Consider the following 27,965-nt stretch of genomic DNA (forward strand, 5'->3'; position numbering starts at 1 on the left):
TGTAGGGATGTTGCACGGCAGCCTGGTCTCGACCTGTCACCCGTACTGTTGCCACGCAACACCAACTGGAGTACACGCGATGAACTGCAGGTAAGCCCTTACCATTGTTTCCAGTGTAGCAGGCCCATTAAAAAACGGCAAAATGGTCAATTTTTGCGCTGTAAAATAATTATGGAATCTGGGTAAGCATGAGAGACATTTATCCTACTTCAGAATTCCAAAGGCGAGGAGAAATGGTGGTAGAGAGAAGCGGCAGCTGAAGGGACAACAACAGCTAAAGTGGTTGGTGAACAATGGCCGTGCATATCAAGATTGAAAATATTGGCAATTATCGCATTTGCTCACTGCATTTCACCAACAGTAAGGCATTATTTGTGTTTTTTCTTGATTCCTTTGGTATCTAAAAAAGTTTAAGAAGTAATAAATCTGGCTATAAAATTTTAACATCGCCCATGGTTTTCAAGTGGGTTTTTACATACAAAAGGAAAACACTTCTGAAGCAAAATTGGATACCAAAGGAATCGAGCAAAAACATAAATAATGCCTTACTGTGATGAAATGCAGTTAGCAAACGCGATAATTCCCAATATTTTCAATCTTGATATCTGCATGCTAAATGTCCGCCAATCACTTTAGCTGTTGTTGTCCCTTCCGTTCTCGCTTCTCTCTACCATTTCTCCTCACTTTTGGAATTCTGATGTAGGATGAATGTCTCTCACGCTTACCCCGATTTCCACAATTATTTACAGCGCAAAAAATGACAATTTCGGCGTATTTTAACAGGTAAGAAAGTACGCGTTTCGTGTATTAACAGTCTATGCCGGAAGCTGCCATGTACACATGGATTGAGCTGCTCCGTGCGTCATGCCCTTTGACCCGATGACCTTGCATGCAACCTCCTATTGGATAAGGTTTTTAAGTGGATATGTAACTATGGAGCGTTACCAGGGTTAGATGCAAAACAGCAATGATACATTTGACTTGTAGAATAGCTGTGAGGAGATATAGCTTTATCGCATCACCATCTTTGCATGAAGAATATATTGCTTATACCGATCTTATCAACGCCAAAAATGCAACTTATTCAGTCAACTTTCAAGGGGAAAATTCGAGAGAGGACTCCTGAAGCATTTGAACAGCCATTGGCTGTGATGCTCGCAGTTACAGTCATTTACTTCTTGCTCACTTGTAGGAGATACAAAGACAAAGTTGATTTCGTTCTTTTCTTACGTAATCCATTGCATGCATGCAACATCCTATGATCAGCCATAATCATATTGAATGGTGGTCGGTGCTGGCTCGAAGGGCCGAATGGCCTACTCCTGCTCCTAATATCCCTTATAGGGTGATTTCACTAAAGGTCACTGGAGCGTAGATCTGCACCCACGTGACCAAAATTCTCAAGTGGAGGACACTCGAGGGTTCGGTACATGTTAGTGGATGGGAAAAAACGCATTTTCCCACCCGTTAAAAACATAGAAAACGGCGAGGTTGTGAGCTGCAATTTACTGTGCCAGTCGGGGTGACCGTGAGGCACAGCTACCTAGATTTACAGGGGAAAAAAAAGATAGCAAGTAAGGTAAATTCAAGAGGGAACTGAAGGTGCAAAACCGGCGGAAATGAACAGCCGACATTTGCCGTGTAGATTTACAGGTCCAAAATATCGGGAATTATCGCGTTTGCTCGCTGAATTTCATCAAAAGTAAGGCATTATTAACTTATTTTTGATGAAATTCAGCGAGCAAACGCGATAATTCCCGATATTTTGGACCTGTAAATATCCACGGCAAATGTCGGCTGTTCATTTCCGCCGGTTTTGCACCTTCAGTTCCCTCTTGAATTTACCTTACTTGCTATCTTTTTTATCCCCTGTAAATCTAGGTAGCTGTGCCTCACGGTCACCCCGACTGGCACAGTAAATTGCAGCTCACAACCTCGCCGTTTTCTATGTTTTTAACGGGTGGGAAAATGCGTTTTTTCCCATCCACTAACATGTACCGAACCCTCGAGTGTCCTCCACTTGAGAATTTTGGTCACGTGGGTGCAGATCTACGCTCCAGTGACCTTTAGTGAAATCACCCTATTGACGAAGGGTCTCGTCCTGAAACGTCATCCATTCCTTCTCTCCAGGGATGCTGTTTGTCCCGCTGAGTTACTCCAGTATTTTGTGTCTATCTTCCCTTAATTCGAAGATAGACACAGAATGCCGGAGTAACACAGCGGGACGGACAAGGAGCATCTATGGAGAAAAGGAATGGGTGACGCTAACGGGAACCAATTCCTTTACTCCGGAGATGCCGCCTGACCCGCTGAGTTACTCCAGCATGCTGTGTCCCTTCGGTGTAAACCAGCATCAGTAGTTCCTTCCTACACATCCATTAATTCAATGTTGGAAATTCTTTACCACGAAACCTCTTGCCAGAATAACACAGTGTTATTCCAGTCTGAAAAGGGTCCCCAACCATTCCCTCGATAGACACAAAATGCTGGAGTAACTCAGCTGGACAGGCAGCATCTCTGGAGTTTCTGGTCGAGACCCTTCTTCAGACTTCAGTCTGAGTTACTCCAGAATTTTGTGTCTATCTTCGGTTTAAACTAGCATCTGCAGTTCCTTCCGACACCACCCATTCCCTCCACCGATGCTGCCTGACCCGCTGTGATCCTCCAGCACATTGTGTCTTGACCAAGATTCCAGCACCTGCAGTTTATTGTGTCCGCTATTACTTTCTAATTAAGTAGTTATAATAAATCATGTGCTTGCATAGTTTTGCAAAGTCGGCTAGATAATCTGACGATTTACTCTGCGGTTTAAAGAGTTTTCAGCTGCTGTCTGTCACTATTTTTCGTCCTCTATTTCACAATCGGATTTCTGGTTGGTTGACTTTATCGTCAATCAAATAACATACTGGGTCTTTCCTAAAACGAAAAAAAAACCACTTCCGCATTAAAGCGTGAAAGGATAGATTTTTTTTCCGCTCTAAGTAAGGGAACGTGCGAATGTTATGTGCATGTTGGTTGTAGAGGGAGCTGAAGGATGGAGGAATGTGTGGATGGGGCCGTAGTGGAAGCGGGGAAGTGCAGCGAGCATGGCAAGAAGCTGGTGTACTTCTGCAAGGGGGAGAAACTGAGAGTTTGCAGCAAATGTGCGATTGTGGGATCGCACCAAGGACACATTGTGGTCCCAGTAGAAGAGGCGCTGAGTGAACTGAAGGTAAGTCTGAAGAAGGGTCTCGACCCGAAACGTCACCCATTCCTCTCTAGAGATGCTGCCTGTCCCGCTCAGTTACTCCAGCTTTTTTGTGTCTATCTTCTGAAGCTAAAGTCCTTGTGCACAGTGCGCCTGTGTTGATATTACGTTTCAAATCTTGGAAACGTTGGCAAGTACTTCACATTCAAAGATGAAAGAATGAATTGGCGGTAAAAGTACGAATGAGGTGACAACAGCAAAGAATTCTGACCTGATTTTCTCACACAGTCTGACAGTACGGAAACAGGCCCTTCGGCCCAACTAGCCCATGCCGACCAATATGTCAAGAGTCAAGAGTCAATTTAATTGTCATTTGGACCCCTGGAGGTCCAAACGAAATGCCGTTTCTGCAGCCATACATTACCCACAAATAGACCCCAGACACAACATAATTACATTTAACATAAACATCCATCACATAGCTGTGATGGAAGGCCAAATAAAACTTCTCTCTCCACTGCACTCTCCCCCCCCCGATGTCAGAGTCAAAGTCATAGCCCCCGGCTGGCGATGGCGATTGTCCCGCGGCCATTAAAGCCACGCCGGGTGGTGCGAGGTCGCACACCGGGTCTTGATGTTAGAGCCCCCGGTGTGCGCTCGCAGAGTCCGCGGCCATTCCAGCCGCGCGGGGCAGTGGTGTCAGGCCCCGCTCCAGGAGCTCTTCGACCCCGCAACTCGGGCGGGAGAAGTCGCCGCCGCAGAAGCCCCGAAAAGCGGTCTCCCCCCAGGGAGCCGTGGGCTCCCGGCGCCGTCGTCCACAGACCTGTAGAGAGCCTCCGACTCTCCGGCAGCAGCAGCAGCAGCAGCAGCAGCAGCAACAGCATCAGCAGCAGCAGCAGCAGCGCTCCTCCACCGCTCCGGACTCGGCCAGCTCCGCGACGTCCCATCTACACTAGTCCCACCTGCCCATGTTTGGCCCATATCCCTCTAAACCTTTCCTATCCATGAACATGTTCAAATGTCGTTTAAATGTTGTTACAGTATTTGCCTCAACTACCTCTGGCAGCTCTTTCCATATACCCAACCATAAATCTCAGTGAGAAAGGTGCCCCTCAACTTCCTATTTTTGACAGCACTGGGCAGGTACTTCCTGGAGTTTGGAAGGATGAGGGGACTCCTCATTGAAACTTACCAAATAGCGACAGGCTTGGATAGAGTGGATGTGGAGAGGATGTTTCCACTAGTGGGAGAGTCTAGGACGAGAGGTCATAGCCTCAGAATTAAAGGACGTTCATTTAGGAAACAGATGAGGAGAAATATATTAATCAGAGGATGGTGAATCTGTGGAATTCTTTGCCACAAAAGCCTATGGAGGCTGTCAATGGATATGTTTAAGGCAGAAATAAGGGCCTGTCCCACTGACGCGACGTTTCAGCGACTGCCTTCGACCTTCAAGCTCGAGAGCACTCACCTGGAAAACCTCGACCGTCAGCGATGAAACCGCGAGCTGGATCGACTGACCGCACATACACACACTGCAAAGGTGGGGGCCAGGGATAGCAGGGGAGCGCTGTCTGAAATTCACACCCGCGATGAACAGAAAGGTAAAAGACGCTGCACAACGTACAGTAAGTCCTTTAGAGAGGGGGGGGGAGAGAAGGTGAGGAGAAGGGGGGGAGAAGGAGTGGAGACACGTTTAAGAAGCCAAACAACTTATAAAGTTTAGCGGGCATTTTACCCACCGGTCGGTTTTCCTTGGTCCTGAAAACTCCAATGAGCCGATTAAAATGCACGGTCAGCAAAGGAGCTGGTCTGTGTGATGGACTGGGGCGGGTAGTGTTGGGCAGAGCTGTTCCCAAACCAAGTTATGATGCAACCGCACAGTATATGGTGCATCTGTAGAAGTTTGTAAGTGTCAATGGCGACATGGCGAGTTTCCTCAGTCTCCTGAGGAAGTGGAGGCATTAGTTTCCTTCTTGCCTGTCGCATCATGTTGTTGCTTCACAACAGATGGTTGGTAATAGAAACATAGAAATTAGGTGCAGGAGTAGGCCATTCGGCCCTTCGAGCCTGCACCGCCATTTAATATGATCATGGCTGATCATCCAACTCAGTATCCCGTACCTGCCTTCTCTCCATACCCCCTGATCCCCTTAGCCACAAGGGCCACATCTAACTCCCTATTATATATTAATGCCAAGGAACCTGAAGCTCTCAAATATTTCCACTTCGGTACCATTCATCTTGATTGGGGCATGTAAATTCTCTATCTCATTCCTGAATTATTACTCTTCTTGATACGGCCCACCACAGTGGTGTCATCTGCAAACTTGTAGGTGGAGTTAAAGCCAAATATGACTACTTTGATGAGTGTATAGTGGGTATAGTAAGGGACTGAGAACACATCCTTGTGAAGCAGTGTTGAGAATTATTGAGGAGGAGTTGTTGTCACCTTTTTTTTTACTGATTGTGGTCTGTGGGTCAGAAAGTCTCCCTGCACTCTCTGCATAACCATATGCCTTTCCAAACGACTCTTAAATACCACTATTATAATTCCCTCTACAACTACCCTGGCAGCTTGTTTTAGGCACCAGTCACCCTCGGTATAAAAACATTATCCCATACATCTCCTTTAAACTATTTCCCCTCTCACCTTAAAACCATGCCCTCTAGTCCTTAACATTTGTACCTTGTGGGGCAAAGGTTCAGAGTGTCTACCCTATCTAGCCTTTCATAAATTTATATACGTCAATCAGATCTCAACCCAACTTCTGTTGCTCCAGAGAAAACAATCCAAGTTTGTCCTACCCCATCCTTACAGCTAACACTCCTTTATCTAGATAGCATTTTGGTAAACCTCTTCTGCATCTGGTCCAAAGCCTCCACATCTTCCTGTAATAGGGTGACCAGAACTGCACGTAATATTACAAATGTGGCCTAGCCAATGTCTTATCGAGCTGCATTGTAACTTCCTGACTCTTTTATTCAATGCCCCAACCAGTGAAGGCAAGCAGACCATGCGCTTTCTTTGCCATGAATTGTCTACCTTCTCCTTACATTTGACTTCCCAAAGTGCACACCACCCACTGGCTTTTACTGATGATATCCTTGCAAAAATTCTTATGTAGTTCTCACAGAGAACTTAAGACAAAAAATTAAATGATCATCTTTTGCCATCTGGAAAGGCTGCTCAGGGATGCCGGAAATGTGACAACCTTCAACTCAGCAGAAAATTATGAGGTTCATATATGCTTAAAAGAAGGCCTCAACAACATTTAGATGTGGGCTTGTAATTTGAAAATTAGACAATAGACAATAGGTGCAGGTGTAGGCCATTTGCCCCTTCGAGCCAGCACCGCCATTCAATGTGATCATGGCTTATCACCTCCTCCCCATATCCCCTGACTCCGCTATCTTCAAAAGCCCTATCTAGCTCTCTCTTGAAAGCATCCAGAGAACCTGACTCCACCGCCCTCTGGGGCAGAGAATTCCACAGACTCACAACTCTCTGTGAGAAAAAAGTGTTTCCTCATCTCCGTTCTAAATGGCTTACTCCTTATTCTTAAACTGTGGCCCCTGGTTCTGGTCTCCCCCAACATCGGGAACATGTTTCCTGCCTCTAGCGTGTCGAAACTCATAACAATATTATTTATTTCAATAAGATCCCCTCTTATCCTTATAAGCTCCAGAGTGTACAAGCCCAGCCTCTCCATTCTCTCAGCAGTCTTCACTGCAGTACTCGCCCATTTCCACAACGACGGCTAATTCGACAACCCGCTTCCAACTCTCTGAGTAAAGAAGTTCCCCCTCATGTTACCCCTAAACTTCAGTCCTTTAATTCTCAAGTCATGTCCCCTTTTTTGAATCTTCCCTATTCTCAAAAGGGAAAAGCTTGTCCACGTCACCTCTGTCTATCCTTCTCATACATTTTAAAGACCTCTATCAAGTCCCCCCCTTAACCTTCTGCGCTCCAGAGAATAAAGACCTAACTTATTCAACCTATCTCTGTAACTTAGTTGTTGAAAACCCAGGCAACATTCTAGTAAACCTCCTCATTACTCTCTCTATTTTGTTGACATCCTTCCTATAATTGGGCGACCAAAATTGTACACCATACTCCAGATTTGGTCTCACCAATGCCTTGTACACAATTTAACATTACATCCCAGCTTCTATACTCAATGCTCTGATTTATAAAGGCTAGCATACCAAAAGCTTTCTTTACCACCCTATCTATATGAGATTCCACCTTCAAGGAACTATGCACGGTTATTCCCAGATCCCTCTGTCTCAACTGTATTCTTCAATTCCCTACCATTTACCACGTACGTCCTATTTTGATTTGCCCTGCCAAGGTGTAGCACCTCACATTTATCAGCATTAAACTCCATCTGCCATCTTTCAGCCCATTTTTCCAAATGGCCTAAATCACTCTGTAGACTTTGGAAATCCTCTTCATTATCCACAACACCCCCTATCTTGGTATCATCTGCTTACTTACTAATCCAATTTACCACACCTTCATCCAGATCATTGATGTACATGACAAACAACAAAGGACCCAACACAGATCCCTGAGGCATCCCACTAATCACCTGCCTCCAACCCGACAAACAGCCATCCACCATTAAACTCTGGCTTCTCCCATTCAGCCACTGTTGAATCCATCTTGCTATTCCTGCATTTATACCCAACAGTTGAACCTTCTTAACCAACCTTCCATGAGGAACCTTGTCAAAGGCCTTACTAAAGTCCATATAGACAACATCCACTGCTTTACCCTCGTCAATTTCCCTAGTAACCTCTTCAAAAAATTCAAGAGAAGATTAGTCAAACATGAGCTTCCAGGCAAAAATCCATGTTGACTGTTCCTGATCAGACCCTGTTTATCCAGATGCTTATATATATTATCTCTAAGTATCTTTTCCATTAATTTGCCCATCACTGAAGTCAAACTAACAGGTCTATAATTGCTAGGTTTACTCTTAGAACCCTTTTTAAACAATGGAGCTACATGCGCAGTACACCAATCCTCGGGGACTATTCCCGTTACTAATGACAATTGAAATATTTCTGTCGTAGCCCTGGCTATTTCTACACTAACTTCCCTCAATGTCCTAGGGAATATCCTGTCAGGACCTGGAGACTTATCCACTTTTATATTTTTCAAAAGTGTCAGTACTTCTTTTACTTTGAAACTCATAGTATCCATAGCTACTCTACTAGTTTCCCTTACCTCACATAATTCAATATCCTTCTCCTTGGTGAATACCGAAGAAAATAAATTGTTCAATATCTCCCCCATCTCTTTTGGCTCTGCAGATAGCTGTCCACTCTGTCTTCTCCAATGGACCAATTATATCCCTCGTTATCCTTTTGCTATTAATATAGCTGTGGAAGCCCTTTGGATTTACTTTCACCTTACTTGCCAAAGCAACCTCATATCTTCTTTATCTTTTCTAATTTCTTTCTTAAGATTCTTTTTACATTCCTTATACTCCTCAAGCACCTCATTTACTTCATGCTGCCAATAATTATTGTAGATCTCTCTCTTTTTCCGAACAAGATGTCCAATTTCCCTTGAAAACCAGGGCTCTTTCCAATTTTTACTGTTTCCTTTCAACCGAACAGGAACATAAAGATTCTGTACTCTTAAAATTTCCCCTTTAAATGTCCTCCATTTCTCTACTACGTCCTTCCCATAAAACAAAATGTCCCAGTTCACTCCTTTTAAATCATTTCGCATCTCATCAAAGTTAGCCTTTCTCCAATCAAAAATATCAACCCAGTTCTGACCCTCTCCATAATTATATTGAAACTAATGGTATTGTGATCACTGGACCCAAAGTGCTCTCGCCACAGCCACATACCTCTGCCACACTGACCCCTATCATTTTGTAACAGGAGGTCCATCCAGCCACTTGCCAATCACTGTAGGGCCCTTCCTATGTATTGTAGCTGCTCTATAAAACTGCCATGCCACACACTATACAAACCCTAGATGATCCCTCCAATCTATCCTGCCAAAGCACTGCTGTAATATGTTCCCTGACAAGCAATGCAACACCTCCACCTCTTGCCCCTCCAATTATATCCCACCTGAAGCAACGAAATCCTGGAATATTTATTTTCCAATCACAGCCCTCCTGCAACCATGTTTCACTGATCGCCACAACATCATACTTCCAGGTGTCTATCCAGACTCTAAGCTCATCCACCTTTCTTACAATGCTCCTAGCATTAAAATATGCACATTTAAGAAACCTCTTATTCTTATTCCTCTTATTCTCTGTTTATTTCCTTTTTCTTCTTTCTCCTCTTGTGTCCGAGTGCTTCCCTTTTCTGCTTCCTGCCTCCCATTCTGTCTACTAGCTTTCTCTATTTGTCCCTCGCCCCAACCGTTCTAGTTTAAAGTATCCCCAGTAGCCTTTGCAAATTTCCCCGCCAGGATATTGGTCCCCCTCGGGTTCAAGTGCAACCCATCCTTTCTGTACAGGTCCCACCTTCCCCAAAAGAAGTCCCAATGATCCAGAAACTTGAATCCCTGCCCTCTGCACCAGTCTTTCAGCCATGCATTTATCCTCCACCTTGCTCCATTCCTACTCTCACTGTCGCGTGGCACAGGCAGTAATCCTGAGATTGTTACCTTTTTGGTCCTGTTCCTTAACTCTTCTCCCAACTCCCTAAATCCTCCCTTCAGGACCTCTTCCCTTTCTTCACGTACTGTCTGATACGTTCAAGGTATTTAATGGTGGCACTCGCCCTTCCCAGCAAAAAATCAATTTAATTATTTTTTGGTTAATAATCAAACAGGACTTGCTATCTGCACGCTCCAAGGACTTGGAATCCAAGAGTTTGGAGCAGAGTTTAAGACTGGTGGAGATTGACCGAAATGTGACAACAGCCAAGGTGAGGAGTTTTGTGGGAATAGTCTCTCTCACACATGAGTACATAATCCAAGTCGTCCAACATTCACATTGACCCCAGTGAATGAGTGGTAACATGAATATTTGATTGTGGGAAATATGTTACAGTTAAATTTCTAATTTTTTGATAATAGTCACCCTGAACAATTATTAAGAACTAGAATTTAGCTGAACTGGCTCCACTTTCCCATTACAGCTGCTCCTTCGACCTACGATGGGGTTTATAGAAACATAGAAACATAGAAAATAGGTGCAGGAGTAGGCCATTCGGCCCTTCGAGCCTGCACCGCCATTCAATATGATCATGGCTGATCATCCAACAGTATCCTGTACCTGCCTTCTCTCCATACCCCCTGATCCCTTTAGCCACAAGGGCCACATCTAAATCCCTCTTAAATATAGCCAATGAACTGGCCTCAACTACTTTCTGCGGGAGAGAATTCCAGAGATTCACCACTATCTGTGTGAAAAAAGTTTTCCTCATCTCGGTCCTAAAAGATTTCCCCCTTATCCTTAAGCTGTGACCCCTTGTTCTGAACTTTCCCAACATCGGGAACAATCTTCCTGCATCTAGCCTGTCCAACATCTTAACAATTTTGTAAGTTTCTATAAGATCCCCCCTGAATCTTCTAAATTCTAGCGAGTACAAACCGAGTCTATCCAGTCTTTCTTCATATGAAAGTCCTGACATCCCAGGAATCAGTCTGGTGAACCTTCTCTATACTCCCTCTATGGCAATAATGTCCTTCCTCAGATTTGGAGACCAAAACTGTACGCAATACTCCAGGTGTGGTCTCACCAAGACCCTGTACAACTGCAGTAGAACCTTCCTGCTCCTGTACTCAAATCCTTTTGCTATGAATGCTAACATGCCATTCGCCTTCTTCACTGCCTGCTGCACCTGCATGCCTACTTTTAATGACTGGTGTACCATGACACCCAGGTCTCGTTACATCTCCCCCTTTCCTAATCATCCACCATTCAGATAATAATCTACTTTCCTGTTTTGCCACCAAAGTGGATAAACTCACATTTATCCACATTATACTGCATCTGCCATGCATTTGCCCACTGACCCAGCCTATCCAAGTCACCTTGCAGCCTCCTAGCATCCTCCTCGTTGTCTCTGTACAGCTAACACTGCCCCCCAGCTTCGTGTCATCCGCAAACTTGGAGATGTTGCATTCAATTCCCTCGTCCAAATCATTAATATATATCGTAAATAGCTGGGGTCCCAGAACTGAGCCTTGCGGTACCCCACTGGTCACTGCCTGCCATTGTGAAAAGGACCTGTATACTCCCACTCTTTGCTTCCTGTCTGCCAGCCTGTTCTCTATCCACATCAATACTGAACCCCCAATACCGTGTGCTTTAAGTTTGTATACTAATCTCTTATGTGGGACCTTGTCGGGAGCCTTCTGAAAGTCCAGATACAACACATCCACTGCTTCTCCCTTATCCACCCTACTAGTTACATCCTCGAAAAATTCTATAAGATTCGTCAGACATGATTTACCCTTCATAAATAAATCCATGCTGACTTTGTCCAATGATTTCACCACTTTCCAAATGTGCTGATATCCCATCTTTAATAACTGATTCTAGCAGTTTCACCACTACCGACGTTAGACTAACTGGTCTGTAATTCCCCGTTTTCTCTCTCCCTCCCCTTTTAAACAGTGGTGTTACGTTTGTTGAGTAAATCACACATACTCACAGATCTGGTATAACAATATTTATTGAGTAACGTATACAACACACTACAGCATGTTACTCCTACCATGCAGCAGTACTGACTGGCAGCACATGTCGGGTTGCGATAATATGAATGGTGTTGTAGTAGGCGGAGCTTATATAATAATAAAGCACTACATTGGTTAGTAAGTAAAGTAACCAATCTACATCTTTCCTTGTAAGAATAAAATGTGAAACACATCTATAATAAAGTGGTATATATGTCTAAGCACGTTACTAGGTGCTTACTGATTAATAATGTAACCAAAATGCTAATAGCGCATACAGGAAAGTACACTTGGTTGAAACAAAGTCCCTGTATTTAATGGGTGGCCATCAAACTGGTCCCACGCGCGTATGGTACAGATCCGCATCATCTCCCTTCACCGGCGAGTAAGCTGGGGTCCCGTGCGGCGGGAGCACTGGTGACCCGGGGTACAAACACGGCCAGCGGGGCACCGAGTTGGTGGTGAGAGAGCTGGAGACACAACCAATTGTTGGTCTGTAGCTGCTGGAAGAGAAAGTCCGTCAGTAGATGGGTAGATCGGACGAGTCGCATCAGGATACGAGACAGCAGGATGTGGTTCCTTCACAGGAAGAAGATGTTGACGGTTGCGTCTGTAGATCCCTCCGTCTGAACTCACCAGGTATGAGCGCGGCTCTTTTGCGGGACTGTGGATGAAACCCAAACGGCCATAGCCCTTGTTGGTTTGAAGGCGAACGACTTGGCCACTGGAGAGAGGATTAAGTGGTTTGCTGGACATTTTGGGTATCGCGTTTCAGTTGGAGTTGTTTCTGGACGGCAAGAGGTGAACGAACCTGTGGTTGCAGTGATTGTTGGGGCACAGGCAGTGCAGCACAGGTCTGTCGGAACACCAGGTGTTGGCCAGGAGCCCCCAGTATTGGGTCACGGGTGATGTTTCTCAGGTTGAACAGGTCCAGGTAGACATCGGATTTAGCAAGGTGTGAGTGCTCCATCAATTGCTTGGCACTCCAGACAGCCTGTTCTGCAAGTCCGTTTGATTGTGGGAATTCTGGAATGCTGGTGACATGGTGAAAATCCCATCTTTGAGCAAAGTTTTTAAAGGACTGACTAGTGAGCTGACTGCCGTTATCTGACAAGAGGCATGCGGGGGCACCGTGTACGGCTAAATGGCGCGCCAGCTTTTGGATTACTGCAGTAGATGCTGGGCTTTGGAGCAGGTCGACTTCGAACCTGCCCGAATACGAGTCAACGAGAACTAGATTCTGTTTGCTATGCCATTCAAATGTGTCAGTAGCAAGCGTGGTCCAAGGCAGAGGGGGAAGAGGATGTGAGAGCAGGGGCTGCTTCTGTTGGTGTGGCATCAGGCTGTTGCAGACGGCGCAGATTTGACGTTTCTCGCACACGAATTCGGTCATTCCGGGCCAGAAAAACATGCTCTTTGCTCTGACTGTGGACGGTATTAAAATATTTGTCCCGTAGGGCAGTTTGGATGACTGCTTTGTGACTCTTGATTATGACACCGTTCTGCAGCACCAGTTCATCGTGGACCAGGTAGTATGGGCGAATAGGAAGTGGGGCGCAATATTGTTTATCCGGCCAGCCACGCCGGATGACTGAAGACAGTAGCTGTAAAGTTGTATCCTCAGCCGTATGCTCTGCCAGGTCGATCAGGCATTCTGTAGGTACGTACGACACCATCATTACTGTGAACTGGTCGTTTTTAGACGGCTGTTGTTCGCAGGTTGTTCATGGGGCTCTTGATAGCATGTCAGCCAGATGCATGCCCTTGCCCCTTTTGCAGAACAGGGTGAAATCAAAACTCTGTAACTGCATCATCATCTGTTGCAGGTGAGCAGGAGCAGCATGAATGGTTTTGTTCAGAATGGTCACCAACATTTGGTGATCTGTGTCAACAACCCCGGACTTCCCAAAAATAAAGTTCTTGAAGTCCTTGAATTTTGTGCAGGCAAAAACCAAGGCTAGGAATTCCTTTTCAATCTGGGCGTATCGTTGTTCAGTCTCACACAGGGTACGGGAGGCGTAAGCAATAGGTCTGCAGTCTCCTTCGGCGGCAGTCTGTAGGCAAGCATACGTGAGTATCACTGGTAGGTTTAAATCCATATAAGCAAGGGTAGGGGCAATGGACAATTGTAATTTAAGATTTCAAAAGCCCTCTGGTGTTGTGGGTACCAAGACCATGCAGTGTCCTTGTGAGGGGGGCAGATATTTAGTTGAGGTTGTTCCCCAAGTAATTAACCATTCTCGGGAATCTCTGCAAGCTTGTCATGTCAGTGGGAACTGGTATCTCGTTGATGTCAATGGTCTTGGAGAGGTCAGGTCTGAGGCCGTAAGTGGTGAATACGTGTCCAATATACTGGACCGCCTTGATGCTTGAGGTGGATGTCTTTTGCATGGTCCAGTATTTTTTTTTAATTGGCATCATGTTCAGCCATGTTGCGTCCAGCAACGAGAATGTCATCAACAATGATGGCACAAGGATACCCCGCAAATAATTGTTCCATTGTACGCTGGAATACTTCGCTAGCAGAGTTGATGCCAAAGGGCATCCTCAGAAATTTGTAACTGCCAAAGGTCACCTCTAACCATATTTTCATTTTCAAACCAAATTAAGGGTACTCACAGTGCTGTAGACATTTGTCAGTGTCATTCAAAGCTCTGATTGAGGCACACCACTTGCAGAGACTGATTGAGGCACACCACTTGCAGAGACTGATTGAGGCACACCACTTCCTGGTTTTATAGTCCCTCCCCCACCCTCCAGCGGGGGCAGCAGAGAGAATGGGGAATGTTGTAAAAACATTAATATCTCTGTCAATTTTCTTCGACGGGAAGAATCCTCGGCACACACGCGGCGGAGGGGGGCTCTGAGCGAGGTGGACAAAAATGATGGCCGTAGGTGGCGGCGTACTCTCGGAAGCCGCAGCACAGAAAGCCAAAACCGGTCAAGAACAGAGTTTTAGTAATATAGATATGCATCATATATATATATAAAATGAATACATATGTGTGTGTGTGTGTGTGTGTGTGTGTGTATATATATATATATATATTCTGCTTGTCTCGTGGGTGCCAGCCTTTGATTCGTTGCTACGCCAACACCACATGCAGAAACACCGGGATTTTTGCCATTTCGGTAGAGATTTCACTTTTCATTCCAAGTATCCACTCCTGATTAAATTCCATCGTGTTTATGTACACATTTTTAAATAAAATCCTTCTCCCCCCCCCACTCACTCATTTTGCCGCCACCTCGTTCAGCATCCTGAGGTCTATCCCCGCCCGTAGCCCCCCCTCCAGTCCATGCCTGGTGGAAGGGCGATTATGGGGTAAAAAGAGCAAATTAATAATATTAATATATTAACAAGGGGGATAGTTACCGTGTGTGTGCGGGGGGGGGGGGGGGGGGGGGGGGGGTGTGTGTGGGGGTGGTAATTGTGTGATGCCAAAACTGCACGGGTGCATCTATATTGGTTGCATTATGTATGTATGTATCACATATAGCAGTATATCTGCACGTGTATATATATGAAACCAGTAATATATGTGTGTTTGTTATATAATTATATGCATCTATATTGCATTTATGTATGTATGTATCACATATATATAACAAATATATATAGGTGTTCATATATATTATATATCTATATTATTAAAAGTCGACCACTTCCTGTTCTGTATATCGATTTTAGAAAAAAACGCTGCCACTTACAGCTGAGATTTTTGGCTATCTTACTCGGAGTCCCCCTACGCTGCGCAGGAGATTTTTCTCATTGATGAAAAATAAAAGAGTTATTAGTGTTTAAAAAATGTTGAGATTCTCTCTCCTGAAGGCCAAGCCCCTTACGGAGGGACTATAAAGCCCAGAAGTGTTGAGTGACTCAGTCAGTCTCCGCAAGATGGGGGAGCGAGAGGGTCACGTCTCTCAGTCTGAGCTGTGAATAACACTGAAAATATGTCTACTAAACTGTGAGTGTTTTTACTGACCGGTCAGTGCCCTTAATGTGGTTTAAAAATATGGTTTGGAAATGTTAAAGCTATGTTGCCTTTGGTTTGGAAATGCTAAAGCTCTGTTGCCTTTGGTTTGGAATTGCTAAAGCTGTGTTGCCTAATTAAAGTTGCCTTGCCTAATTAAAGTTGCCTTGCCTAATTAAAGTTGTAGCCTTTTCAAATTAAAGTTGCCTTGCCTTCTATATAATTAAAAGTCTAATCTTGACCACTTCCTGGTTGCGCTTTATATTAATTTTAGAAAAAATGCTACTGCGTACGGCTGTTTCCTATTGATGAAGAGTTATTAGTGTTTAAAAAATGTTGAGATTCTCTCTCCTGTCAAACACGCCATGAAGGCCACACCCCTTCTGGTGGGTTGGACTATAAAACCCAGATATGTAGGCGAGGCTCAGTCTCTTCAAGATGGAGGAGGGAGAGGTCGCGACTCGCTGTCTTTAGTGGCCTTGCACCCTGCTTGAAATGGTATGAAACTGAATTTGAATTTGGTGGCCTTGCACCCTGCTTGAAGTGGTAAGAAAATGCACTTGAATTTGGTGGCCTTGCACCCTGCTTGAAATGGAATTTCAAGGAAAAGCCGTGAGTCAACTGCCAACCCACCAGCCGTAAGTGAGTGAGCTACCAGCACAACAGGCTTGAGTGACTGAGCTGCCAGCCCAAGAATGCATTTGGCCCACAATGTCTATACTAGCCCTCTGGAAACCAGTCCCTTCAGCTCACATCACCCATACTAGTGATCCAGAAAGCCTCCCCCCCTACTGGCCACCAATATTGGAATTGGTGGAGAGGTGGAATATTGTGTTGGGGGACCAGCCCTCCCGTGTGATGCTGGGACCCAATGGGTCCCACTTAGTCTAGTATATATATAAATATAATTGCCTTTATGGGTGCACACAAGCAGTTGTGAACAATGGGATTAGATGAATTACAGAGTGCAAGTTTAATACAAAAATCAATTCAAAGACAGGACTTGAGCCATTTAAAAAAAAATTAAAAAAACATTTAAAAACACACAAACTGTTCCCCTGCAACGCTGATTACTGCAAGTTTAATACAAAAATCAATTCAAACACATGACATGAGCCATTTAAAAAAGAAAAATGTAAAAAACATTTAAAACATTTAAAAACACGCAAGTTGTCCCCCGCAACGCTGATTACACTGCACGAGGCAAAATTGAAGTCAAGTCAATTTTATTCGTCACATACACATACGAGATGTGCAGTGAAATGAAAGGTGGCAATGCTCGCGGACTTTGTGCAAAAAACAAACAAACAAACAAACTACAAACAGAATGGAGCAGAATCACATATTCTTTTACATATTAAATATTGTGGGCGGAAGGAAAAAGGGAAAAAAAAACAGCAATTTTGAAAAGACACCACACAACAGTAGAATGGTACAGTAAAGTTAGTCCCTGGTGAGATAGGAGTTTACAGTCCTAATGGCCTCTGGGAAGAAACTCCTTCTCAACCTCTCCGTTCTCACAGCATGGCAACGGAGGCATTTGCCTGACCGTAGCAGCTGGAACAGTCCGTTGCAGGGGTGGAAGGGGTCTCCCATGATCTTATTTGCTCTGGAGTTGCACCTCCTGATGTATAGTTCCTGCAGAGGGGTGAGTGAAGTTCCCATCGTGCGTTCGGCCGAACGCACTACTCTCTGCAGAGCCTTCTTGACCTGGGCAGAGCAATTCCCAAACCAGATTGTGATATTTCCGGACAAGATGCTTTCCATAACTGCTGCGTAGAAGCAGTGGAGGATCCTCAGAGACACTCTGAATTTCTTCAATTGCCTGAGGTGGTAAAGGCGCTGCCTTGCCTTACTCACGAGTGCTGCAGTGTGTGATGTCCATGTCATATCCTCAGAGATGTGGACTCCCAGGTATTTAAAACAGCTCACCCTATCCACAGGATCCCCATTTATCCTCAATGGTGTGTACGTCCGCGGATGATGTGCCCTCCTAACGTCCACGATCAGCTCCTTATTTTTTTGATGTTCAAGAGGAGGCTGTTGTCCTGACACCAGAGTGCCAGATCAGCCACCTCCTCCTGGTAGGCCTTCTCATCGTTGTCTGAGATCAGGCCCATCACCACAGTGTCATCAGCAAACTTGATTATCGAGTTGGAGCCATCGGGGCCTGCCGCTTTTCTCGTGTTCACCCGTTTCAGAGCCCTCCTCACGTCATGCTCGGACAGCAAGAATGTGTGCACATTCCTCCCTTCAGCTTCGTTAGCCAGCCAGCTGGTGGTATTGTTGTTAGTCGGCAGACCTGGGGTGGTGTTGCCTGTCTCGACACGAGCGTAAAAGGAGTTCAGGTCATCAGCTAGGGAGGTGCCGGCACTTGCGGATGAGGGTGGGGTGCTCCGGTAGTCGGTTACAGTCCGTAGCCCTGCCACAGGCTTCTGGTGTCCTGCTACTCCATCTGTGACTCCATCTTGTCCCTGTACCTAATTTTTGTGTCCTTCACCGCCCTTCGCAGTCAGTAGGACTCTACCTTGTAGACGTCCATGTTTCCTGATGCCAGGCCCGAGGTGTAGGCAGTGGTGCGAGCATTCAAGGCAACATGAACGGACCTGTCTACCCAGGGTTTTTGATTCGGAAAGGTGCTTAACCTTACCGTGTGGACAATGTTATCGGTTATTGTTGCGATGAAGTCCGTGACTGCTTCCGCGAACTCACTGACGTCACTGGAACTTGCTTGGAACATATTCCAGTCGACATCGCTCAGTGCATCTTGCAGCATGGCCTCTGACTGGTCGGACCACCGCTTTACGTCCCTCGTCACTGCCGCTTCCCGAATTATCCTCTATTTATACTCCGGCAGCAGGAAAATGGCAGCGTGGTCAGATTTTGCTTGGGGAGGGAGTGAAACGGCCTTGTAGCCTTTCCTGAACGGCGTGTAGCAGTGGTCCAAAGTTCTCTCCCCCCTGGTGGCACACGTGATGTGTTGGTAAAAGTTCGGCATGACCTTCTTGAGATTTGATTTATTAAAATCTCCAGCCACCACCATAGCCGCATCCGGATTCTTGTTTTGATGTCGACATAGCACATCGTGTAGGGCCGATAGTGTCACGTCGGTGTCCGCATGCGGTGGAATGTAGACGACTGTGACGATCACTGAGCCGAACCCCCGGGGAAGGTAGAATGGGCGGCATGAGATCGTCAGGTGCTCCAGGTCCGGCGAGCAGGAACGAGAAAGCATCTTGATATTTCCAAGGTTGCACCAGTTGTTATTGGTCATGAAGCAGACTCCTCCACCCTTGGATTTCCCAGATGCTTCTGTTCTGTCAGCAGGTGGACAGTGAAGGACTCGGTTGGGCAGATTACCTGATCCGGAATCAGTGAGGTCAGAGGATGTTGCAGTCCCTTATGTCCTGCTGGAATCTGATCCTCGTCCCGAGGCTTGGGCTCTCAGCCTATTCCGAATCCCCCCCCCCCGCTTACCTCAATGTTTTCTCCGGGTTTTCCTTGGAGCCGCGCTCCCATTGTTGTTAAAATGACCAAAGGTTATTTTATTGGTCACATACACCTAGGTGTAGTGAAATGCTTCTTGCCAATGCAGCACATAAAGAAAGAATATAAACATAACAGTAATAAGTGATTTAAACATAAAATAACATCACCCCACAATGGTTCCCATTATGAGGGAAAGCACAATGTCCAGTCCCCATCCCATGCCCACCCATAGTCGGGCTTATTGAGGCCTCCACAGTTGCCTTTACGGAGGCCCGATGTTCCAGGCTGTTCTCGCCGGGTGATGGTGTTCTGGCGTTGGGAGAATCCTCTCAGCGGCTTGGGACACCTGGAACAGCCGCTTCCCTTACCGGAGACTGCGGCTTCCGAAGCCAACAAGGCCGCGCCGGATCGAGCTCCACTACTGGTGATCTCGTTGTGAGATCCCAGACTCCCGGTGAAAAGTTCAGCGCCACTGCCCGCAGCCGGCCGCACCATAGTCTTGCAGCTCCGCGATGTTATCCTCATCAGCGGTCTTCAGCTCACCGGAGCTCCAGCGCGGCGACCAGGGCAAGGCATCGCCTGCTCCGCTCTGCGATAGCGCTCCAGTGCTGTGCCGCTGCCGAAGCCGGAGTTCTGGGCGGTCCCCTCAGGAAACGCCGCTCCAGGCCCGCTGGTAGGCCGCGAGGACGGGTCGAAAGTGCAGCGCGGAGAAAAGCTGCCTCTCCAACCAGGTAGGGACCCTAGAAAAGTAGTTTCCCCCTTCCTCCCCCCCACCCCCCACATAAAAAAGACTAGAGCTCCAAAAACAAAACACTAAAACTCACTAAAAATAAAAAAAGTGTGAAAAACTAACAGCTGCAGGTTGGGCAGCCATACCGCATAGGACGGCGCCCCAACATCTTTTGCAGCAGCCTCTGTTGATCTCTGCTTACCACGCTGGATCGGTAAATACAGCGTTTAATAAGTCTCCGTTTGCACTAGAATTTAGATTTAAGAGGGTTTCCCTGCCATACTTCGTTAGTAGTAGGCAGTAAGAACTTAGAAATAAGTTAAAAAGGAACATGAAAGTTAAAATTACGCACAGTTTTCGCGGAGCTGCCACAATGGCGACTGGACAGGGCCGCGCATTTAAAAAAAATTTTTTGACGTGTCGGGGTTACTGAAATAGCGGAAGTTACGGTCCGTTGCATACTACACATCAATCCATTCGATTTTGCAGGAGTGGGCCATTTTGCTCCGCTCTAAGATCTTTGGTTGTGATCCAGAACTGCAGGAATAAAGTTGAAATGCTCTGCTCATTTGGTAGCTTCTGGGCCAGCGATGTTGAGAAGTATAGAGGCACGGTGTTCTGGTGGAACGTTACGATGAGCAGCATGGATGTAATGGTTGAAAGCACGCTAGAAATCCCGCCAATGTTCAGCGAGGTCTGAGTCGAGACGGAATGAGTTGGCCATAGCAACACGAAGAAAGGGACAAAACGGGTGAAATAAAACACTAGTAATAAATTAAAAATTGATATACTTAAACTCAGAGTGGGTCCACCATGTCTGACACCATGTTGAGTAAGTCACACATACTCACAGATCTGGTATAACAATATTTATTGAGTAACGTATACAACACACTACAGCATGTTACTCCTACCATGCAGCAGTACTGACTGGCAGCACATGTCGGGTTGCGATAATATGAATGGTGTGGTAGTAGGCGGAGCTTATAATACATTGGTTAGTAAGTAATGTAACCAATCTAGAGGGTTACATTCCGATAAGCCCATCGTAAATCGAAAATATCGTCAGTCGAAAAAGCATTTAATACAATTTGGTCACATGACCGGAAGTGAGTTACGGCCTGCTGCCGTTGCCCAGCATTTGCACCATCGTAAAGTCGAAATATCGTAAGTCGAAGCATCGTAAATCGGGGAGCATCTGTGTTGAGGAGCAGTTGTAATAAATGTATTCTTCCTCTTGCCCCTAGTGTAGATCATCAGAAACTGGGGATGGAAATGTTGCTCTCTGGCCCTTTCAGACCAGCACCAGGCACATGTGGACAGTGAGAGATCAGGTCAATTGGCTCCCAACTGCTTGGATTGTGCTTAACCTGGTAATTTATCGATTTCTTTCACCAGGAGGAGATTGAGATGCTCCAGCATCAGGTAGGAGATAATTTTGCTGCTTTGCGGAATTTCCTGGATGCGGAGGAGAAGGCTTTGATGGAGGAGATGGCCACTGAGGCACAGGGGACCTTGGAAGAGCTGGACAGATTGAGGTCGGAATGCTTGCAGAGGATGGGAAGCCTGAAGAGGCTGGCGGAGCCCTTGAACTCAACACTGCAGACTGACAACCTGAGAGAAATTCTGAAGGTGTGCAATGTCCTGGGCCTGACGACAGTCACCAGTTTCCTCTGCTCCCTTAATTCAATCATAAGCAAAAAAAAGAAGCACAATGTTTTAAGATCCTTTCTGCTGCTGTTGTTTTCTTTAGTGTCAGGCATTGCTTAGTTTTGTTTAGAGGTGCAGCGTGGGAACAGATCTTTCAGCCCATTGAGTCCGCACCATCCAGCGATCCCCGCACACTAACATTATCCTACATACACTAGGGACAATTTACAATGTTACCAATCCAATTAACCTTCAAACCTGTACGTCTTTGGAGTGTGGGAGGAAACCCACGCAGAACACAAGGAGAATGTACAAACATTGTACAGACAGCGCCCATAGTCAGGATCAAACCCGGGTCTAATGCTGTGAGGCAGCAACTCTACCGCTGTGCTAACGTGCCTTCTTCTACAAGGTTTTTTCTCCTGATTGGGGCAAGTGCAGGGAAAGAAGCAATGGATTAACAGCACCCCTGAATCTAAAATTGGCTTGATTCATCAGAGAGAGTGTCTGCACAGACTAATTAAAGGCAAATTGGATTTAACTAACAAGAGCATTAGTGAGGACTTGTGGAGGAAATGTGCTCGCGGGCGGCACGGTGGCGCAGCTTTTGAGTTGCTGCCTTACAGCTGTCGTAGCGCCGGAGACCCGGGTTGGATCCATACTACGGGTGCTGTCTGTGTGGAGTTTGTACGTTCTCCCCGTGACCTGCGTGAGTTTTCTCCGAGATCTTCAGTTTCTTCCCACACGCCAAAGGCGTACAGGTTTGTAGGGTAATTGGCTTGGTATAAGTGTAAATCGGCCCTAGTATGTAGGATAACGTTAGTGTGTGGGGATCGCTGGTCGGTGCGGACTCAGTGGGCCGAAGGACCTGTATCTGAGGGTATCAAAATATCCAGTTAATTTTTTGATTAGAAGGGAGAGAACATTGGCTACGTATCAGTATGATGAAGGTGTCTTTTAACTGAAGGCCTGTGTATAGTGGAGTCCCCAAGGGTTGAAATAAATAGCACAGCTCTCTGAATGTCTAATAATTACTTGGACGCAGGTTCAGAGGGCACAAATATCAATTTTATTAAGCCCATATCTCGGGTGTTGGGCAATCAGTGTTACCTACAATTTGCTGAATGTAATGCAACTTTATTCCAGTTCCTTCATGTAGTTTAGTTAAGTTTAGTCATATGTACCGAGGAACAGTGAAAAGCTTTTGTTTGCACGCTAACCAGTCAGAGAATGAATGTTTATGAATGAATGAATACGTTTATTGGCCAAGAATTCACATACAAGGAATTTGCCTTGGTGCTGCGCCCGCAAGTGACAACATGACATACAGTGACAGTTAGGAATGACACATAAAACATCAAACATTAATAATAAAACATTGAAGAAACATTGAAGACACAATAAGAAAACACTATATGAACAATATCAAGCTGTCCATAGTGTACAGATAAATGATAAAGGGTACAGCATTTAGTGCAAAGATACCACATTGAAGTCAGATAAAGTCAGATTAAAGATAGTTCAAAGGTCTCCAATGAGATAGATGGGAGGTCAGGATCAATTTTTCAAACTTCTGTGTCTCCTGCCTGATAGGAGAAGGGAGTGACTGGGGTGAGATTGGTTCTGGATTATGCTGGTGGCCCTGGCGATGCAATGTGAAGCATTAATAATAATGCTAAATAACTTGATATATTGCCTAACTAAGAGTGTTGTGGAAGGGCTGCGGCCACATGGAGTTCTGTGATTCAAGGTGAAAACAGCCCCTGCCTCTGATCAGTGAGAGATTTCTTTAGAGATTCTAGAGATGCAGTGCGAAAACAGGCCCTTCTGCCCTCCGAGTACAGGTCGACCAGAGATCGCCCCATACACTAGCACTATCCCACATACTAGGAACAATTTAGAGAAATCAATTAACATACAAACCTGTACGTCTTTGGTTTGTGGGAGGAAACCGGAACACCCGGAGAAAACCCACGCACGCAGGCAGACGGTACAAACTCCTTACGGACAGCACTGTAGTAACTGGCGCTGTAAGGCAGCAACTCTACCGCTGTGCCGTCCAGAGATTGGAAATAAAATAAATTTGGCCTAGCTGGAATTATCCTCAAGCATCTTTGAAACAACAGGAATAGTCCCTCGTCAATGAGAAATTATTTTCATCAATTCGAAGCTAAATCTAAGTGCAGTTCTGATCCATTGACACGTTACAAGATGCACTATATACACTATATGTGTAGGAAGGAAGTGCAAGTGTTTGTTTAAACCAAAGATAGACACAAAATGCTGGAGTAACTCAGCGGGACAGGCAGCATCTCTGGAGAGAAGGAATGGGTGCCGTTTCGGGTTGATACTCTTCTTCAGACATAGTATACACATTGCTATGTTTTTTCAATGATTTTCCCATTAGTCAAGCAGTGTCATGCTGTGCTTTGGAGAGCTCCCAGTATTCATGTGGATGGGTTGACTGAAAAGGACTTGTCAGGGAGTGGTACATTTAGCAAACCTTTTAATATTTCATTCCAACTTCTCAAATAATTGTGTTTTTTTTCCTGTTTCAGGTGCTGAACACTACCTCTGATGGGTGAGAATAAAATATATCCTCTGATTTTAGTTGTCCTCTCAATCACTTTCTCAGATTTTGCATATTTTGTAGCTCTGTCCATAATATGAGTCAAAGAGAGGTGCCTGAATACATTGTTAGAATTCTGGCCTACTGGTATGCCCACCAGACTATGCAAATAAAATGGGGCAATAGGGTCTCAGACCCATTTGGGGTTAGCAATGGTGTTAGACAAGGGGGAATTTTGGCCCCAGTCCTTTTTAATCTATATATTGATGATCTGTCTAAACAATTGAAAGCCTGTAACACTGGGTGCATGATTGGCAATATTTTAGTGAACCATATTATGTATGCAGATGATCTTGTGGTCTTTAGTCCATCTAGCGCTGGTCTCCAGCAGCTCCTTACTATATGTTCCGTGTATGGTGTGGAACATGACATTAAATATAATGCTAGTAAGAGTGCTGTTATGGTCTGTAGAACCAAAGAGGATAAATGCCTTAAATATCCTGTTTTTAAATTGTCTGACAACAATCTTAGTGTCTGTAATAAGATAAAATATCTAGGGCATATTATTACAGAACAAATGACAGATGATGAGGATATTTATAGGCAACGACGCATGCTGTATGTACAGGCAAATATCCTCTTGCGTAAATTTGGTGCGTGTGCAGATGTGGTGAAGATGTCGCTATTTAGAGCATACTGCACACCCCTCTACACTGCGCACCTGTGGTCGTACTATTTAAAGACAAGTATGCAGTGACTAAAGGTTGCATATAACGATACCATGAGAACACTGCTAAGGCAACCTAGATGGTGTAGTGCCAGTAATATGTTTGTGGCTGCAGGAGTCAGCACTTTAGAAGCTATCCTAAGACACCACATGTATAAATTCATTTGCAGGATAAATGACTCTAAAAATGTGCTTATTGTGGCCTTGACAAACATAAGGGTTAGCACTACACGCTACGTATCCCAGCTGTGAAGACACTGGTATCGTTGTCTCGTTGTAGGACATTGATCATCTTTTAATCTGGATTTTTAACTTAAGTATTGTGGGTTTTTGTTAAATATAAATTATGATGTTTTTATGTGATATACCAAGATTTTATATATATTTATGATATTTGATATGCAATGCATTTTTAATGTAATTTTGCCCCTTGTCTAGACCTTGAGTCCGTAATAAAGTTTATTATTATTATTATTATTAATATGCCTTCCCTTGTATATTTTTTTCTTTCTACTTGTCTATTTTAGTCTCCTTCTGAGTTTTCCCCTTTATCTCTCCCTCTCCCCCCTCAAATGTTTCTTACTATACCACACTTTGATCCTGTTGACTTGATTATGACAGGCTGATCATCTCTTTACAGATCCGACTGTTGTGAAACCATGAATGACCCCATTGTCCGTTTTAAGGGTGAGAAATTTCATGGCCCGCTGCAGTACAGTGTTTGGAAGAAGATGTTTCAAGTAATTCAGACAGGTGACTGAATGGTTTTTAACTCCTCTTGTCCTTAGTGACCACCCTGAATCCTTTTGCTCACATAGGTTTTGTTGTTGCGATCTACAGATTGCGATGAAATAGCCTTTAAAACTCATGGTGCACGACAAATGAGAGCAAATTGAGGATAATTCGGGAAAGGAAAGTGCAAGAGGATAATGTTTTAATTTCACAACAGTCGGATTTGCACTCCCAACCCTCCATGCTGAAGATTGGATAACATAAAGTCACAGGGGGAATCATGTTCATAAGTTATAGGAGCAGAAATAAGCCATTTGGCCCCTCAAATCTTCTCCGCCATTCAATCATGGCTGAAATATCTAACCCTCTCAACCCTTCTCCACGTTACCTTTTACACCATTTCTAATCAAGAACCTATCAATCTCCGCTTTAAAATCACAAAGACTTGTCCTCCACATCCGTCAGATTCCACAGATTCATTGCCATCTGGATTAAAAAAAATTCCTCCTCAACTTTTTAAAGATACATACTTTTATTCTGAGGCTGTGCCCTCAGGTCCTAGACTGTCCCACTAGTGGAAACATTCTCTCCATATGCACTCTATCCAGTCCTTTCATTATTCAGTAAGTTACATTGAGATCCCCCCTCAATATTCTAAATTTCAGCGAGCTCAGGCACAGATCCATCAAACGTTCAACATGCCCATCACCCCCAGGATCATTCTTGTAAACCTCTGGACCCTCTCCAACACCAGCACATCCCTACTCAGATATGGGGCCCAAAACAGCTCACAGTACTCCACATGCAGTCTATGTCCTATGAAGCCTCAGCATAAAATGCCTGCTTTTGTAATCTCGTCCTCTCGAAATGAATTCTAGCATTGCATTTGCCTTCTTCACTACCGATTCAACTTACAAATTAACCGTTTGGGAATTCCCCACAAGCACTCCCAAGTCTCTTTGCACCTCTGATTTCTGAATCCTCCCTCAATTTCCAAAATAGTCTCTGAATTTATTCTTATTACCAAAGTGCATGACTACACACCTTGCCATATTCCATCTGCCACTTCTTTGCTCACTCTCCCAACCTGTCCAAGTGCTTCTGCAGACTCCCTGCCTCCTCTACAATACCTGCCTCTCCACCTATGTTTGTATAGTTTTCAACCGTGGCCTCAACGCCACAGTCACCTCATTCTCCCCTTAAAATCTTTCGTTCTCATGATGAAAAGATCATGAAAAGAATCCTTGTGACATTGCATCATCTCAAATTCCAGTGGGTGAAACGCACTGTTTGAGCCACGCCTTTTTCAAAAATCCCAATGTTTGCTTTATGGTGGCAAGGAACTGCAGATGCTGGAATCTTGAGCAAAGCACAAAGTGCTGGTGTTGCTCAGCACCTTTGGAGGTGGAGGGATTGGATTAGTGATACTTTAGGTTGAGGCCCTCCCTGATGTGATCTATGTTGTGTTTTGTTTCTTCAGTGGCTGAACCTTTCACCTTGGATCCTTTGACTGCTCATCCTCATCTTGAAGTCTCACCAAACCAGCGCTCCGTGACTCCACGTCGTGAAGCTTTGCCAGTTGCTTATGCAGATGGTCGATTCGACACCTCTCTGTGTGTCCTCGGCAATGAGCCGCTCTCTACGGGACAGCGCTACTGGGAAGTGAGCGTCAGAAACAGTGCCAAGTGGGATCTCGGCGTTGCCTACAGCTCTATACCTCGTCACGGGGACCTCATGTACAGGCCCAGCAGAGGTATCTGGTGCTTGACATTGCGAGAAGGCTGTATCTATGAAGCCTGTGATGAGCTTGACATTGAGCTGCATATCCAGCACAAGCCTAGTCGAATTGGTGTCTACGTGGACTACGAGGGCGGTGTGGTATTGTTTTTGGATGCTGAGACCATGCAAATGATTCATGTATTCCGAGCATCTTTCACAGAACAGCTTCTGCCTCTGTATAGCCCGTGCATCGTGGAGAAGTCCTCGAATGAACAGCGAATCACCATTTTCAAATTAATTTTGTAATGCCACGGGACTCGCTGCTCATTGTTGGAATGTATTGTCTAAATTTATAACTGGGAAGAGAATAAAGCTCAGTTTCAATTTTGTTCATTCTTGCTCATTTGTTAGTTCATTTCCCTCTTTATTAATACTGCAGTCATTACTATAATCATAATCATACTTTGTTAGCCAAGTATGTTTTGCAACATATGAGGAATTTGATTTGCCATACAGTCAT

At 45.0% G+C, this 27,965-nt stretch overlaps 1 protein-coding gene across 1 annotated transcript; it reads left to right on the forward strand.

Annotated features, from left to right (window-relative positions):
- Window positions 1–2,907: 2,907 nt before the first annotated feature.
- LOC129695320 (zinc-binding protein A33-like) lies at window positions 2,908–27,838 on the forward strand. The gene is made up of 6 exons (XM_055632166.1): window positions 2,908–3,211; window positions 10,001–10,096; window positions 21,447–21,680; window positions 24,257–24,279; window positions 25,635–25,747; window positions 27,207–27,838. Exons 1-6 carry the CDS (start codon window positions 3,035–3,037, stop codon window positions 27,749–27,751), a joined length of 1,188 nt encoding a protein of 395 aa, XP_055488141.1. The 5' UTR covers window positions 2,908–3,034; the 3' UTR covers window positions 27,752–27,838.
- Window positions 27,839–27,965: the final 127 nt, after the last annotated feature.

Source organism: Leucoraja erinacea, chromosome 1, assembly GCF_028641065.1.
Source record: "Leucoraja erinacea ecotype New England chromosome 1, Leri_hhj_1, whole genome shotgun sequence".
NCBI lineage: Eukaryota > Metazoa > Chordata > Chondrichthyes > Rajiformes > Rajidae > Leucoraja > Leucoraja erinaceus.

Excerpts from the sequence above, each read along its gene's own strand:
- LOC129695320 (XM_055632166.1), top strand. The coding sequence starts at position 3,035 with ATGGAGGAATGTGTGGATGGGGCCGTAGTGGAAGCGGGGAAGTGCAGC. Across the intron at positions 10,097-21,446 it reads GAAATGTGACAACAGCCAAG|GAGGAGATTGAGATGCTCCA; the intron begins GTGAGGAGTTTT and ends TTCTTTCACCAG. Across the intron at positions 21,681-24,256 it reads ACCTGAGAGAAATTCTGAAG|GTGCTGAACACTACCTCTGA; the intron begins GTGTGCAATGTC and ends TTCCTGTTTCAG.